Source organism: Grammomys surdaster, unplaced genomic scaffold, assembly GCF_004785775.1.
Source record: "Grammomys surdaster isolate TR1022 unplaced genomic scaffold, NIH_TR_1.0 60, whole genome shotgun sequence".
In the NCBI taxonomy this organism is placed as follows: Eukaryota; Metazoa; Chordata; class Mammalia; order Rodentia; family Muridae; genus Grammomys; species Grammomys surdaster.
Genome location: NW_021604562.1, coordinates 10,192,543 through 10,207,512, shown reverse-complemented (window position 1 = coordinate 10,207,512; position 14,970 = coordinate 10,192,543). Strand labels below are relative to the sequence as shown.

The 14,970-nt window shown below is 44.6% G+C and overlaps 1 protein-coding gene and 1 pseudogene across 1 annotated transcript; both read right to left on the bottom strand.

Annotated features, from left to right (window-relative positions):
- Window positions 1–188: 188 nt before the first annotated feature.
- On the bottom strand, window positions 189–3,714 carry LOC114619905 (rhox homeobox family member 2-like). The gene is made up of 4 exons (XM_028765879.1): window positions 3,570–3,714; window positions 3,046–3,409; window positions 1,510–1,555; window positions 189–248 (listed from the first exon to the last, which is right to left on the bottom strand). Exons 1-4 carry the CDS (start codon window positions 3,712–3,714, stop codon window positions 189–191), a joined length of 615 nt encoding a protein of 204 aa, XP_028621712.1.
- Window positions 3,715–7,836: 4,122 nt separating this feature from the next.
- Window positions 7,837–13,175, bottom strand: LOC114619830 (annotated as a pseudogene).
- Between the last annotated feature and the right edge of the window lie 1,795 nt (window positions 13,176–14,970).

Here is a 14,970-nt window from a genome sequence, read left to right as displayed (position 1 = left end):
CGCCCGGGCGGCGGGAGGGAGGGAGGGAGGGAGGGAGGGAGGGAGGAGGGAGGGAAGGGTGATAAAATAATTCATTGGTGGCAGCAAAATCTCATCTGCTTCTGTTTCCTGGGCAAAGGCAGTTCTCTAGTGCTCCTCCACAATCTTTAGGGAAAGGTGTAGCTGCAGTGAGCACCATGAGGAGCACTTCAGAGCACTTCCATCCTCAGGCATTTCCTGTATTTGGCTCTCCTACTCTTAAACCAATTCTACAATAAAAGAGAAAAAGCAGTTGTCTTAGTGCACTGAATAGTGAGAATCATAACCAAAGAACCTATCATGTAAGTTTATATACCAGTGAGATTTTACATTTCATGAAAGAACATTCTTTCTTCTTTCTTACATTCTTTCTTGTTGTGCTAATTCTAGGAGTGGCAGTCCAAGGTCTGAATGTTTATAAACTCCCTCCACGAGTATAGAATTTTAGTATAGTTTATTATTTAAAATAATTCATTATCACCTAAACTGCACTAAAGTGAATGACTTATATATCCTCTACATATCTATATAATTTGTACAACTGTACATATAATGAGTATGTATTTTGTAATTTAGAACATGTATTAATAATTTATTCATAAATACACACATATAATAGAATCTCCTTATGTTTAAGGAATAAAACAGGTTCTGTGATGGCTAAAGAAAGTCCATCTTATGCTAGGCATCTATCTTGGTATCCACTAGCCATTTATTTCTGACTTCAGTCCCTGGAAGATAAGTTCACAGTAACTCTGACTCAGTGACCCCCCACCCAAAAATGTACAACCATGACTGTCTACTTTGTTATGATTAACTGCTTTTTTGGTTTCTATAATAGGCTTATGTAGACATTCAAGGACTATTTTGAGGCTTTCTTGACTACCTAATCTTGTCAGAGCAGAACAGTTCTTGGCTGGCTTCTCCAAGATACTCAAGGTCTTCTTGTGTTTTCTCTTTTAAAAATTTTCCCTCACCCAGTTTCATTGGGCAAACTCAAGTTTGGCTCAGAGATTGTTGTCTTGCTAGCAGCTTTAATACATTTAACTAAGTATAATCCAGATTGAGTCTGTATCCCCCAGGGGGTCATGAACTCCATACAGTTCAATATTATATACTTTTTCTTCCATTTAGGAAGTCATGTTCCTTCTGAAAGTGAGACATTTTGGTATTGTGGAACTCTCTTATTCTATTTTCCGTGTATAAACCCCACAAAGTTCAAAACTAATTTCCCAGACAGGCATGAGAGCACAAGCCTTTAATTCCAGCAGAGGCAGGTGGATTTCTGTGAATTTGAGGCCAGCCTAGTCTCATACTAAGTTTCAGGACAGCCAGGGATATATAGAGAGACCCTGCCTCAGAACAAAACAAAATACCTTCATTTCCCAAATATAGAACACTAAAAAACAATACGACTTCATGAAGTGGACAAAGGTATTCACAACCTGAAGCAAGTTCTAGAAGGGCCATCTTTTTATGCTAGTTACTGACCTCCACTCTGGATTCTGTCACACCTATCCATCTTGCAAGCTGCCTTCTGTGGGCAAAAGTTGAAAATATTCAGTATTTGGCTTCATGGATAAAATAAAAAGGGCATTTTATATCTGTTTTTAAACATTTGACACCATTTCCCTTCTGTGACATGCACCTTGAGGATTTTGATGCTTTTAAAAGGTATTTCTACGAAGAATTTTCTTTTCTTTTTTATCTGCTATAGATAGAAATGTGAAAGACTGAGTATATCCCTAAGACACCTAGACACAGAAAAAGTCACAAGAAGTGTTACTGACATCAGCATGTGGCGGTGCCTGGGACTCTGCCCACAAACAGAAAAGATAACAAAAAGCTGTGAACAAAAATGCACGGAGGAAAGAAGATTTGAGGAACTTGGTTAGGCTGGAAAGAGAAATTTAAATGGAAGAAAATGGATTAATAGAAAACACATGGGAATTTCTACTGCATAATTACCATGCAAAAATATCCAATCTACTGATTGGATACTAAATACTAAACCACAAAATAATAAAACCACAGCAGGCACAAAACAGTGTTGAAAAGTCTTACAAGACTGGCAGCACAGGTCTGTACTTCCAGAATGAGGAGAAAGGCTGAACCAAGAGAAAGTTCCAGGCCAATATGGGCTGTAGAGTGAGTTCCTATATCAGCAATAGAGGAGGAGGACAGGGAGAAAATGAGGGGGTGGGTGGAGAGAAAGAAAGGAGAGGGGTGAGAATGGAAGAGGAAGGAAAGGGAGAGGGGAAGAGGGGAGGAGAGAGGGAAAAACAGGCAGTGGTGTTCCCCTCTGGCAATCCAAGCTCCTGGGAGGCTTACTTTTGTTTGAGATGTCCTGTGGCACAGGCCTCCTGGAACTAGGTAGCTGAGGATGCCTTTGAAATTCCTACCCTCATTCTGCCACCTCCCAGGTGCACAAGTGATGTGATTACAAACAAGGACTACCACCAATGACTTTGATTTATTGGTTGGCTGGTTGGTTGGTTGGTTGATTAATTGGCTGATTCATCAGGCTATAGATCAAGGCGTCCTGGAATTTGCACTGAGCCTCTTCCCTCAGTTCTGTTGCTCAGGCTACAAGTTACCATTCCCAGAACTTTATCTTGCTTTTAGGAACAGTTTTGTTTTTCTTGAATAGAAATTTTAAGGCAAAGAATACACCCTCCCCCATTCTGCAAAATAATCAGCAGTTAACAATCCAATCAGTGATTAAGAAAAATGTTCTAACGCACTTATAAAAATATAATGTAATACAAAAACTACACAATATACAATTATATTTCAGACTGTTTACACCCCTGTTCAAACCTTACTTTGATTCATTTAAATACTTTATGAAATTATCTTCATTCCTGTTTGCTCTTCCCCACCTCATCCCAGAACCCAAGTGCAAAAGACTAGGGTGTGGGAGCCTATAATCTACAGGTAGAATCTATTTCAGGAGGGGAAGAAAAGATCCAAATGCCTCTCTGGAGCATTTGGTGTTCCCAAGCACAAGCCAGACAATATTCTTACCGGGTCGCAGCACTAGGATAGTGATTGCGTTCAAAAATGCGCTCCAGCTCCTGGACCTGGAACTCGGTGAACCTGTAGCGGTTGCGGGGCTGCTGGCCTGGTGGACGTGGGAGAGCCTGAGGGCCCTTTGTGGTCCCAGGGATTGGCTCCTCTCCTTGGTCCTTATCCTGACCATTGCTGCTGGTCTCGCCATCCTGGCTTCTGCCATCTACAGAGGCTGAATTACCAACAGGGGTTTCATCTCTGGATTCTTCATTTGCACTTTCTCCGTCTGCAGCCATGGCCCCCAACATAGGGTAGTCCTGTACACCCTCTTTCTCCTCTCTCTCCTTCATATTCTGTAAGACTATCCATGCAGTTGCTTCTGTAAGGAGGAAACAAGAAGAGAGTGATCGGGAAATCAGAGTCCAGGGTGAGTGAGGAGGGACAAGGAAAGGTTACAGACTGAGCCGGCAAATATCTGTCCATTTTAGTCTGTAAAATGACAGAAATAATTAAAGGATCTGTCCCCTCCATATACTGACCATTGCTTTCTTTAATTTGCTCCTCTCTCAGATGAGACGACTGGGTGGCTTCTTGAGGTTCCATGGCATGGATGCTGTTGATGGCACCACTGCTTCTGGAAATTCTGGGCTTAACCCCTTGACTCAGCATTAAGAACAAAACCATTGACCCATGACCTGGAAGTGTTCTCTTCTGGCCTGATCCATGTTACAATGTATCTAGTCTGTTACAGCCAGCCTGACTCTCTTGCTTTCTCAATGCCATTTATTGTGGGTTGAGCGTCTTCAGATACAACCAGTGACAGCAGTTTGGGGTGGCAATGAGCAGAGTGTGCTTTCAAGAAGGGCACAGCCCGTGGGAATGTGGGGGTGTGAAATTGGGCATCTAAGCTGTAGGCCTGCTGATTACTCTGGCCTTGGTGAAGTATTTTCTCAAAGAAGAGAATATGCTGAACTGTTCCAACGAATTTTCAGGGGGTAAGAACAGTTATCCCAGGAGCTCAGGGGTCTGATGAGAGATCTTGGTGAACACCGTTTGCTCTGTTATTCTACATCTGGAAGCAGGTACTTGGCAGAAATAAAGGAAATATGATATCATAGGAGTCCTCTGCCTCTGAACAGTCACAAAGACTGTTCGAGCCTGGCAAGCTTCCAGGGTCTCCAGCTATAAGATATTGAAAAGGGTACATACAGAGGCTCCTGACTGCTCAGAAGACCTAGCAGAGGGACCCACATCTGCTGGGACACTGTGGCAATTTACACTGTTTAGCATTGCTAAATTCCATTAAGATGGGTTACAACCTATTAGCATGATTTGTTGTGTGCTGGGATTCTTTGAGCCTATGTTGTAAAATCCTTCATAAGACTTTAATATAACTAAGTGAATGTGTTAAGAGTTGTCCTTCATCTATATGTTTTTTAAAAAGGGTAATTATGTACAGATCCATGTGTATGCATGTGTTCATGTGTATAGACATGTGTACATATAGGCACTTCTTCAGGAACTCTATCATAACCTTTGAGAGGTCACAAACGAGGCTACACTAGCATTGGTCAGCAAGTTCTAGGAACTTGTGGGTCTTGACCCCATCAGTGCTGAGATGACAAGCAAGCATAAGAACGTTTGCAATTGATGTGGGTATGGGAATCGAACTCAGCTCTTCATGCTTGTACACTTTACCACAATGAGCTACTTCCTCTGCCTGCCTTGTCTTTCCTATCTGGCAGCAGGCTGTTTGGGACACTGTCCCATCACTCTGAATGCAGAAGGGTCACTAAAGAAATAGAATTATTATAGATAATTACACACTGAACCCTAATACATTTGTGGAGAGCATACACCACTGGCTATCTAAATCACACGGCACAAGCTGTTTTCTAAGTGTTCAGACATCTTGGGCAGACAGAAACAGATGGATTGTTCAGTGTTGGAATACATGGCTAGATTCCTTATAATCTTACTCAAGTCTAGTTCCATGATGCAATTGGTTTAATTGGAGTAACACACAGGAGCAGAGGTGTAGGCTTGCTTAAAGTAGCCTGACCAACTTACACGCAACTAAAACACCAAAAAAAAATGTTCTCTGCAGATACATAGGAAGGTACAGGCAAGCCTGGGCTACATGAGATCTTGTCTCAAAAAAAATCATGTAAACAAACAATACCCAATCACCAGCAACAACTACAAAAAGCAGAGAGGAGGAGACAGAGAGACAGAGAGACCGAGACACAGAGACAGAGATAGAGAAACACACACATGCACAAGCGCACACACACAAAGAGAGAGAGAGAGAGAGAGAGAGAGAGAGAGAGACAGAGAGACAGAGAGACAGAGAGACAGAGAGACAGAGAGAGAGAAAAGACAGAGGAACAGGCAGGAAGATAGACAGAAAGCCATTTTGATTTTACAAGCCATCACTACAGTATATTTGGATACTTTGTAGTTTTTGAAAGGTTCTGTGCAGGAAACATGATGTTTCCAAAATGTGTTCTAAATCGTTTTCATACGTGTACCAGGCAATAGAAGTATGTTTGCGTTGTGTGTATATGTGTGTGTGTATTCATTCAATATTACAGAATGAATATGTTGACTGTCTCATAAATCAGATAAGAGTATACTTAACAATTATAGTTGATCAAGGATAGGTTATATATAATACTAAGATAAAAAATATGAAAGGTTGGGAAGCATTTATAAAATAATCAGAAAGGGAAAACCTGAATGAACCTGTGGGAATTTGAATGTAATTTTACCAGAGCTGAATAGAGACAAAGAAAGTATGCAGTTGAAGATAAGAATTCAGTTAATTACTAACCGGGAAATTTTCTTTTGTTTCAGCTTTTTTAGTGAGTCCATGAGTGTGCATATATCTGTATGGGTATGTGTAGGTGTGTGTAGATGTCCCACGTAGGTGCTGGAAACCTCACGTATATCCTGTGCAAGAGCAGTAGATCCTGGTAACTACAACAAGAGTCTGTCCAGTCCTTCAGATGAGGAAGTTTTAAATGAAAACCTGGTACAGTGTATTTAATGGCCCAGGATGAACAGCTTTGTCATAAACCAGGTTGGCAATCATCTTTTGTCTGGCAGGAGTCAGTGGGACTGTGCCCCAGTTTGAGAAGCAGCAGCAAAATATTGTGCACATATGCTGCCTCCCTTCCTCCCTCTCTCCTCCCTCCCTCCCTCCTCCCTCCCTCCCTCCCTCCCTCCCTCCCTCCCTCCCTCCCTCTTCCGTCTTCTCTCTCTCTCTGTCTCTCTCTCTGTCTCTCTCTCTGTCTCTCTCTCTCTGTCTCTGTCTCTGTCTCTCTCTCTCTCTCTCTGTGTGTATGTGTGTGTGTGTGTGTGTGTGTGTGTGTGTGTAACATCCCTGTATTCTGTGGCCCACATAGCTTTAATATTTATTTTCTGGGGTGGACATATGTGCACTGGTTATTGAAACATGCCCCCAAGATAGATGACACATATTTGATTCCCAGGATTCATACTGTGGAAGGACAGAACCAAGTAAGTAACTATACAATTTACACTCTGACCTCCTCATGTGTGTGCCCTAACATGATTAACACAATAGAAACAAAATAAACAAAATAGATAAATAAATTCAGAAATGAATAAATACATAATTGAACTATTAATCAGGAGGTTGGATGGCCTTACTTGCTAATTGAGTATTAGAAGTGCTTGGTTGGATTCTATCAGTCCATCTTCTGTTGTGTGCGGTAATTTTCCTTTGCCTTCTGTTACTGTGACAAAACATCATGACTAAAAGCAATCTGTGGAGGAAAGAGTCTATTTGCTTTGGATCTCACAGACTTACATTTAGCAAAGTGGAGGCAGGAAATGGAGGCAGGAGCTGAAGCAGAGGCCATGAAGAGATGCTGATTACTGGCCTGCTCCTCGTGGCTGGTTCAGCCTGTATTCTTTATGCTCCAGAATGACCCGCACAGGCGTGGCCCTTCCCACAGTGGGAGAGAACCTTGTCTATCAATCAGTAATTAAGAAAATGCCCACAGGATTTCTTACAGAATTACACAGACACCAAACCCAACACTGTTGTGTGGTCAAGAGGTGTTTACTGACAGGAACAAATGGCAGTTCCTTGGGAGGTTGAGCCAGCAACTGACCAATGCAGAAGCAGACCATGGTAGGGGAGATGCCAGAAGGACTGAGGGAGTGGAGGGGGATTGCAACCACATTGGAAGAACTACATAGCCTGGCCTGACTACAAAGTTCTCCCAGAGTCTAGACCAACAACCAAGGAGTGTATCTGGAGGGATGCATGGCTCCAGATACATATGTAGCAGAGGATTTCCTTGCCTGACAGGAATGTGAAGGAAGGCCTTGGTCCTGGGGATGTTTGATACCACAGAGTAAGGGGTGCAGGAGGGATGGGGTGGGAGAGTGGAAGTGGGTGGGGGAGCACTCTCATATAGGCAAAAGGGGAAAGGGCAGGGCAGATGTGGGATGGTGCTTGGTGCAGTGGTGACCAGGAAGTGGGACATCCTGGGGTGAGGGATTAATGTGAGGGAGATTACCAGGAAGTGGGATATTATTTGTGATGTAAATGAATGGAATGGTTAATAAAATAAATAAATAAATGAATAAACAAATAAATAAATAAATGGCATTTCCATGATATGGGCCACACATACTGTACTAACCTAGAAGACACATGAAGCAAGTAAACTGATAATCTACTTATTTCAAATACGAGTGCCTAGGGAATAAAGATGCAATTACCATTGGTGGAAGAAAGAAGGTGTCTGCAAGTGGCTCCAGGGTGTTACACTAGGGCTCTTGGGTCATCTTCAGAGAGAAGTGGTGTTGGTTTCCAGAGGGGTACCATCACTCATCCCTGACTGACTCTGTCCTTCTCCTGAAGTCCCCTCTATTTTTTCTCTCCTCTTCTTAAACCATCTCTGTAATGAGAGGGAAGAGGGATTTGTTCTGTATAATAATCATGATTACAGTCAGAAAACACATCAAGTAATATTGGTTGTCCTCTATAATTTATATCAATATAGTTTATATTAATATTATCTTACTGAGAAGAACCTGGTGTCCCACTGCTGTAATTCTGTAAGGGGAAGAAAGGCTGGTAGAGGGTACAGGGCTGGCCTAGAATGATCGAGAACCAGGCTTCTGGCCCAGCATTGTAAAATAGCTCATGGACAATCATTGCACACCTGGTTTCTCTGTCTCTTATCCTGGAGCCCTCTGCAGATACTTATCAGCACTTTCGGGCAGATGGAGCCACATGGTCCCAAGAGTTCTTTTGATGGGTGACCTCATCTGTGTGGCTTCACTAGGTACTAGCCTGAGGAACAGATATTTGCAATGTGTACTTTCCACATTCCCACATGTCCCTGTTTAACTTTCTGAGTGGTGGGCTCTGCCTGGGATCCACCATACATTCAAATTGTCCCTTAAGGTGCATTGCATTTGAAATGTGCCCAGTCTGTGTAGTGAGCCTTCTAACCTTATTTTCTTCCCACAAAGACCAGAGATCTGGAAAAGTATTTTGAGGCGCCAGCAGAGATGACCCAAAGACTTAGAGCCCCTGGGCCTCCATAGAATCTGAGTTCCATTCCCATAATCCATGCCTCCTGGCTACCAATGACTTGTAACTCCAACTATGTGCATGCAGAATCCTTCAGTAACAGGACAGCCATATCTGAGTCCTGAAGAAAGTTCTCGAATGGCTGTGTTGTCCAATGCCCTTTTTGTTTCTTACTCACCTGCAATTTGGCCTCAGTCACACCCATCCACCTTGCCAGCTGTTTTCTGAGACAAAAAAAAATGTCAGATGTTCAATATTTGGAACCACAGATGAAGGAAAGCATAAAGAACACGTTAAATCTATGAAAATAATGTCTCAGTCTCTTACCCTCTAGGACACTCAATTACTACAAGTGAGTTTGATTCATTAGCAATATGCTATCAATAGACATAAATCCTAAGTCTATATCTAATAACACACTTGCAAAACACTAATGGAGACAGAAAAGATGCTCTTAAGATTGGCTGTGGTGGAACTTAAAGCTGTCTCAAATTAACACAATACAGAGCAAGAGCTTCAGCAACAAGATCACACTTGTAAAACCTGTGTGAGGACGTCTGCAAGGAAGGAAGGATAAATGCAGATAAAAGAAGATGACTTCCTGGACATCATATGAGGACTCCTCACGTTCAGTGAGCACATACTGATGTTCAGCATGCTGATGTCCAAGAAAAGGACATGTTACGTTGATTCATTTACTGTGTGAGTGCGTGCATGTACATTTGTGATGCTCTGTCTCTGTGTGTGTGTGCATTTGTGCTGCTCTGTCTGTGTGTGTGTGTGTCTGCATATGTGCATGCACATGCTTGCCTTTCACCCCAGTGTGTGTATATGTGTGTGTGTGGGTGGATGGGTGCACACATACATGCACATGAGGGTGTACACAGTTTCCTGACACCACAGTGTACTTGTGAAGATCAGAACAAGTCTTGAAGGACTTGGTTATCTCTGGGTCTCAGGCCAGCATGACCTTTTACTTCCTGAGCCTCCTCAGCAGTCTGGAGAAATGAAATGATAAATCACACCAGACACAAAAGAAATGTTACAAAACCTCTCAGGGCTGACTACACAGTTCTGAATTCCCAGGAGGAGGGAGACATAAACAAGGGGTTCCCTGCAAGTTCCAGGCTATCACTGCTACAGTTGGGAGAATCTGCAGAACACAATCAGAAGGAAAGAGATAGAAAACAAAAACTAGTCCTAAGCCAGCAGCAGAAAGAACCTCCTGGGCAGTGACTGGCTTTGGTAACATAAAGACAGATGACCTTGATTGAACTCTTTCTCCACCTTCAAATACAAGGGTACAGATAAGAATGGATTGATAAACCAGTTATTTTTCTGTGTTGACTTAGAGTTCCTCTCTGCAGTTCCGTCCTCCAGGAACTCACCACAATAGCCCACACTTGGCTTTCTCAGTGGTGAGATTACAGGAAGAGAACGCTTTGCCCAACACTGAGGCTTGTCTTTATGGACAATTTTCTTTTGGAAGAGCACAAATTATCAGAGAGTACTAAAAAGAGCAGTAAAAAGAAAGGTGATGTCGAAGTGTTTATATTAGAAAACATAGAGGGAAATACACTGGACACAAAATGTATCAGCACATATACTGACTGTCACCCTCTGTCATACCAACCACATCTAGGGCTTCTGAGGCCTGTCCTAAGAGGTCCTCACTTAGATCAGTGACACTGACAGATTGTTACTTGCTCCAAGTAGATACTACAGGACAAGGGCTCCACTATCTTTTGCATAGCCCCTTCTCCCATCCCAGAACCCTAGGACAGCAAGGCAGGAGTCTGGCAGGCTGCATTCCATCTCTTAGTTTAACCTTCGTTCTAGAAGTCAAACTGGAGGCAGACAAGATTGCTCAGTAGGTAAGCCTGCATACAGTGGGCAAGCCAGCTGAACTGATTTTCCAGTTCAGGACACCCAGCATGGAAGGGGATAACCAAGTCCTTCAAGTTGTCCTCTGACCTCCAAATGTTAGCCACCGTGCCCTGACTTGAAGGAGAGATCCCTCCAGACCAAACACATCCCACTTAAAAACTCATTTAAAGTTTCTAATAAATGAAGACAAGGACAGATGCAGATTGTCACAGGCCTCTCTGTACCAGATTGCTCCCTCCCCAAAGTACTGAATACACATAATGAGTGTCCCTGTCTTCTGAACAGAGGTAGTGATTTCTCTGGAAAATGCATTCCAGCTCCTGCAGCTGTAGTCCTGTAAGTCTGTCACGGAGGCAACAGAGAGACACCAGCACTGGCACAGGCTGTATAGTGGACACCAAAACTGGCACGTGTTGTATATGGGGTACTTTGTTTGGTACGGGCTGTACACAGGCCATCTGGCCTGCTCTAGGCTGTTCACCAGGAACTGGTGTTTGTGGAATGCTAGACTCCTTAACTGCTATATGTTGTGTATTGGACACGGGAACTGGTGTAGGCTGTGTTTGATGCCCACTGATTGGCATAGGCTGTACGTGGGGCACAGTAACAGGTGTAGACTGAGTCTGTGGAACAGGAAGAGGCAAATGCTGTACATGGGGCACAGGCACCTGCATTCACTGTGCATGAGGCACAGAGATTGGCATACGCTCTATGTGGGGCACAGAAACATGCATAGACTGGGCCTGCGGCACAGGAACAGGCAAAGGCTGTACATGGGACACTGTAACACTCATAGGGTGTACATGAGGCCGAGAAACAGGCAGAGGCTGTACATGAGGAACAGTGAATGGCATAGGCTCTGATGAGGGAACAGTAAATGGCACGAGTTGAGCCCGGGGCAGAGGAATGGGAACAGGCTGGGCCCGGGGCAGAGGAATGGGAACAGGCTGGACCCGGGGCACAGGAATGGGAACAGGCTGGGCCCGGGGCACAGTGATTGGTAGACGCTGTGCTGGGGGTACATTATCTGGTGTAGCCTGTACTGAGGACACAGCGATGGGCATTTGCTGTGCCTGGAGCACATTGATTGGCTTAGGCTGTACATGGGGCACAGGAATGGGCACAGGATGTGCACCAGGCACCATTAGGGACACAGACTGTACCTGGGATCACCCATGTGGCATCCACTGGCCACGGGGTTTCTGAAGTGGCACAGGCTGCACATCCTCGGTGCCCCACCTACACTCAGGGACTGGTTTCTGAGGCAGAAGCTCAGTATTCTGCCTACTGCTAATGGCACCCTCTTGGGTCCAGTCATCCCTGATGCCCGAAGTGTCTACAGCGGAAGGATTTTCTCCATTCCTCCCCTTTCTCCTCAGTACCCTCAGTTTTTCTACTCCTCCCCATTTTGCTGCTGAGGCTCGGAGCCCAGAGAGAGGACCGATCTCTCTCTTCCCCACTTCTGTCCTCCCCAGCTGGTAAGACCAGCTGTGCTTTTGCACCTGAAATTGAGGAAACAGAGTAAGATCAAGTGACCTGTTCGTAGGGTGGTACAAAGTGGCCACGATGTCAAGGCAGGCAAACCCTACAGCACACAGATCCTGTCCAGGTGGGTCTAACTAACACTCCTACCCTCATGGATGTGTATTCTAATGCATTCGAGGTCAGATCTCTCCACCTATCAATATGAACTCCAATCAATACCTAGAACACTGAAACCTTGTCAAACAGTTGCAGCCACAGGCTGAATGAAGCAGGCCAGTTTTGTGTTGGAGGAAATAAATTGCCTGCTTTTATTGAAGGGAGACACAGAGCACTGCCCATTTGGGCTGAAATGGCTTCAGAGAAAGATCCAGAAGGTGGGCTGTGACCATTGTATAGAGATATGCTCTGAGTACTCTGTGGGGTGTGGAAAATTCTTCAAGGGCATGGCCAACCTAGCAGTTAGATAGGAACATAAGAGCCCATGCCAGTGGTGACTGTAACCTCAGTGACTCTAAGTCCCCAAGGAAACTCACTGGAAACAGGTTGTGTTCCCTTAAGGAGGAAGTGCCGTGTGCATGTTGGATAGCTGGATGAAGGGATATTTACATAACTTCCTCAATGGACATCAGAATGTATCCCCTCCTCCTGAATTGTCAATGGAAGCTTTATCCCTAAGACAGGATCCCCATGTCAGACACCCTGAAGAGAAGCAGAGAACCCTTTTCAACAACTGTTTAGCTGACTTCCCACCAAGCTCTGCCCATGTTTTAAGTAGACTCCTTCTCAGAGACAGTCAATATGGTCCCTTGCAGAGCACTCTGAGGTACAGCAAAGGGACACCTTATCTAAATGGTGGGAAGATCAGTCAGAATCTGATTCAGGCATGTCTTCTCCTAGAGCTTCCCTCAACAGGACTGGCTCTGCTGCTGGATACACATGTTGTGTGCTGCAGTTTCCTCCAAGAGGATACTTTCCATCCAGGAGGAAAACTCCTGAAGACCTAAGACATTCCAAATTGAGGTGAAATGTTTCATGATATAGGAGAGCTCATAAAGACACAGGAAGGAAACAGTTCAATCCCTTCCTGTGGCCTTACTAGAGATTTGTTCACATTTCCTCATGACTCCCCATAGAGAGTGTCAAGGACACATCTCCAGTCCATACCATGGACTACATGAGGAGAATCTGAAGCCATCACTAGATTCAGTTCATGGAGTTTGGCTCTGTGACATGTCTGATGACACCAGATGTGGCAGACTGAAAGACAAGCAGTCTGGAGATAACAGTTTCTACTTGGAAGTTTGGTGGCAGGTGCTCAAATGGAACTCATAAAATTAGACTTTTGCTGCAACATCAAACCAAGAGCCCGGGAAACTTCCTCTGTGTACCTTGGGTTCCCTAGTGAACCCATCTCTCTTTCTCTCTGAGTAGCCATGGTTGATCCCCTCCATGAGAATTTGGTGATTATCTTAGGGGAAATGTGGTTGTGAAATGCCATCAGGAAGTCAGCTAGGAGCAGGAACCCTAGTGGCAGTGTAAACTGCAGCAGCAGCAGAAGCAGCAGCAGCAGCAGGAACAAATGGTGGCAGCATGGTCAGTAAAAAGAGGAGTTCAACCTATGGAAGATGGAAGATAGAGGTGGAGCATTTCAGGATTTCAGGTTCCAGGAGACTGAAGCCCCTGGAAACCACTGTCCCCCCACACACCCTTTCAAGACTGAGAACAGCTCACAGAGTTTTCCAACCCCCATGCATCTAGGAGATAAGCACTGGGCTCCATCAGGCTCATGCAGCCTGAGGGCATGAGCTCTGCTCAAACTTCATTCCTTCCTCCAGATCCCTTTCCAGCCTTCCCTGTGCAAAGACAAACTAGTTTATCCAAACCTCACACATCACAAAATTCATAATGTCTCCTGACCAGCTCAGAGTAGATATCATTTGCTGTTGGTTGTGTTAGTGGAGAGAGTCACAACTTGACAAAGTGCAGCCCTTAAGAGAGTATGGAGTAAACACTGAATGGCTTCTCCTGTGACCTAAAGAATCAATTCAGTATAATGAATGCACAGTGAAAAGGCAGGTTTATTGGGATGGCTCTAGGGCAGTTTCACTGACCTTCCAGGAGGGGGTTGTGAAGTCCCAAGGCTGAGTTGGGTTAAAGGATTTATTAACGGGAGTGGAGGGAGTTTTGATGTAATGGGAGGTACTGGGGTCATAGCCTTATTTGGGGGAATTGTGTGTGGATCTTATGTGTAGTGGCCACATTGGAATCCAGAACTAGGAGCATGCTTTGTCCAGTGTCTTATGCAGGCTTTTGAGAGGGTTTTTGAAAAACTGGCTTTTGCAAGGGCGTGCTTTTACAAAGGCGGAGTTTTGTAAAGGCGGGCTTTTGTTAGGCGGGCTTTTGCAAGGGCGGGCTTTTGCAAGGGCGGGCTTTTGCAAGGGCGGGCTTCTGCAAGGGCTGGCTTTTGCAAGGGCGGGCTTTTCCAAAGGCGGGCTTTTGTTAAGGCGGGCTTTTGCAAGGGCGGGCTTTTGCAAGGGCGGGCTTTTGCTAGCACAGGTTTCTGAAAAGGAGATGAGGGTTGGGACCTCTTGGTCCTGGCCATGTTGCCTTTGTCCTCAAACCTCCTGCCTAATACTCAGGTCTAAATGGGACACCTCTATCATACCCCTTGTTCACAGGGACCATTAAGGAATATAATCACATATGGCAGGAGAGAATGTTGCAAGTTCTCTGCACTGACTGATTGCTCTGCAGCATTGCTAGGGGCTCCTGCTTGTTTATACACCTAGAGCTGCTGAGACGCAAAATCTCACACCCCACAAAGCAACAAATATCTCCTACTGAGGATTCTACAAGGCCAATGACAAAATACAGACAGAAGACATATCAGTCCTGTAGTCTGCTGAGCAGGCAAGGATGGGACCATATGCTCCCTGAGACCTAATGGAAGAAGGGAGACAGAAACCTCCCTCTGGCGTGGATAGACAGAT

Excerpts from the sequence above, each read along its gene's own strand:
- LOC114619905 (XM_028765879.1), bottom strand. The coding sequence starts at position 3,714 with ATGGTTTTGTTCTTAATGCTGAGTCAAGGGGTTAAGCCCAGAATTTCC. Across the intron at positions 3,410-3,569 it reads GCAAATTAAAGAAAGCAATG|AAGCAACTGCATGGATAGTC; the intron begins GTCAGTATATGG and ends TCCTCCTTACAG. Across the intron at positions 1,556-3,045 it reads TATCCTAGTGCTGCGACCCG|AAGGCAGCTTGCAAGATGGA; the intron begins GTAAGAATATTG and ends TTTTGCCCACAG.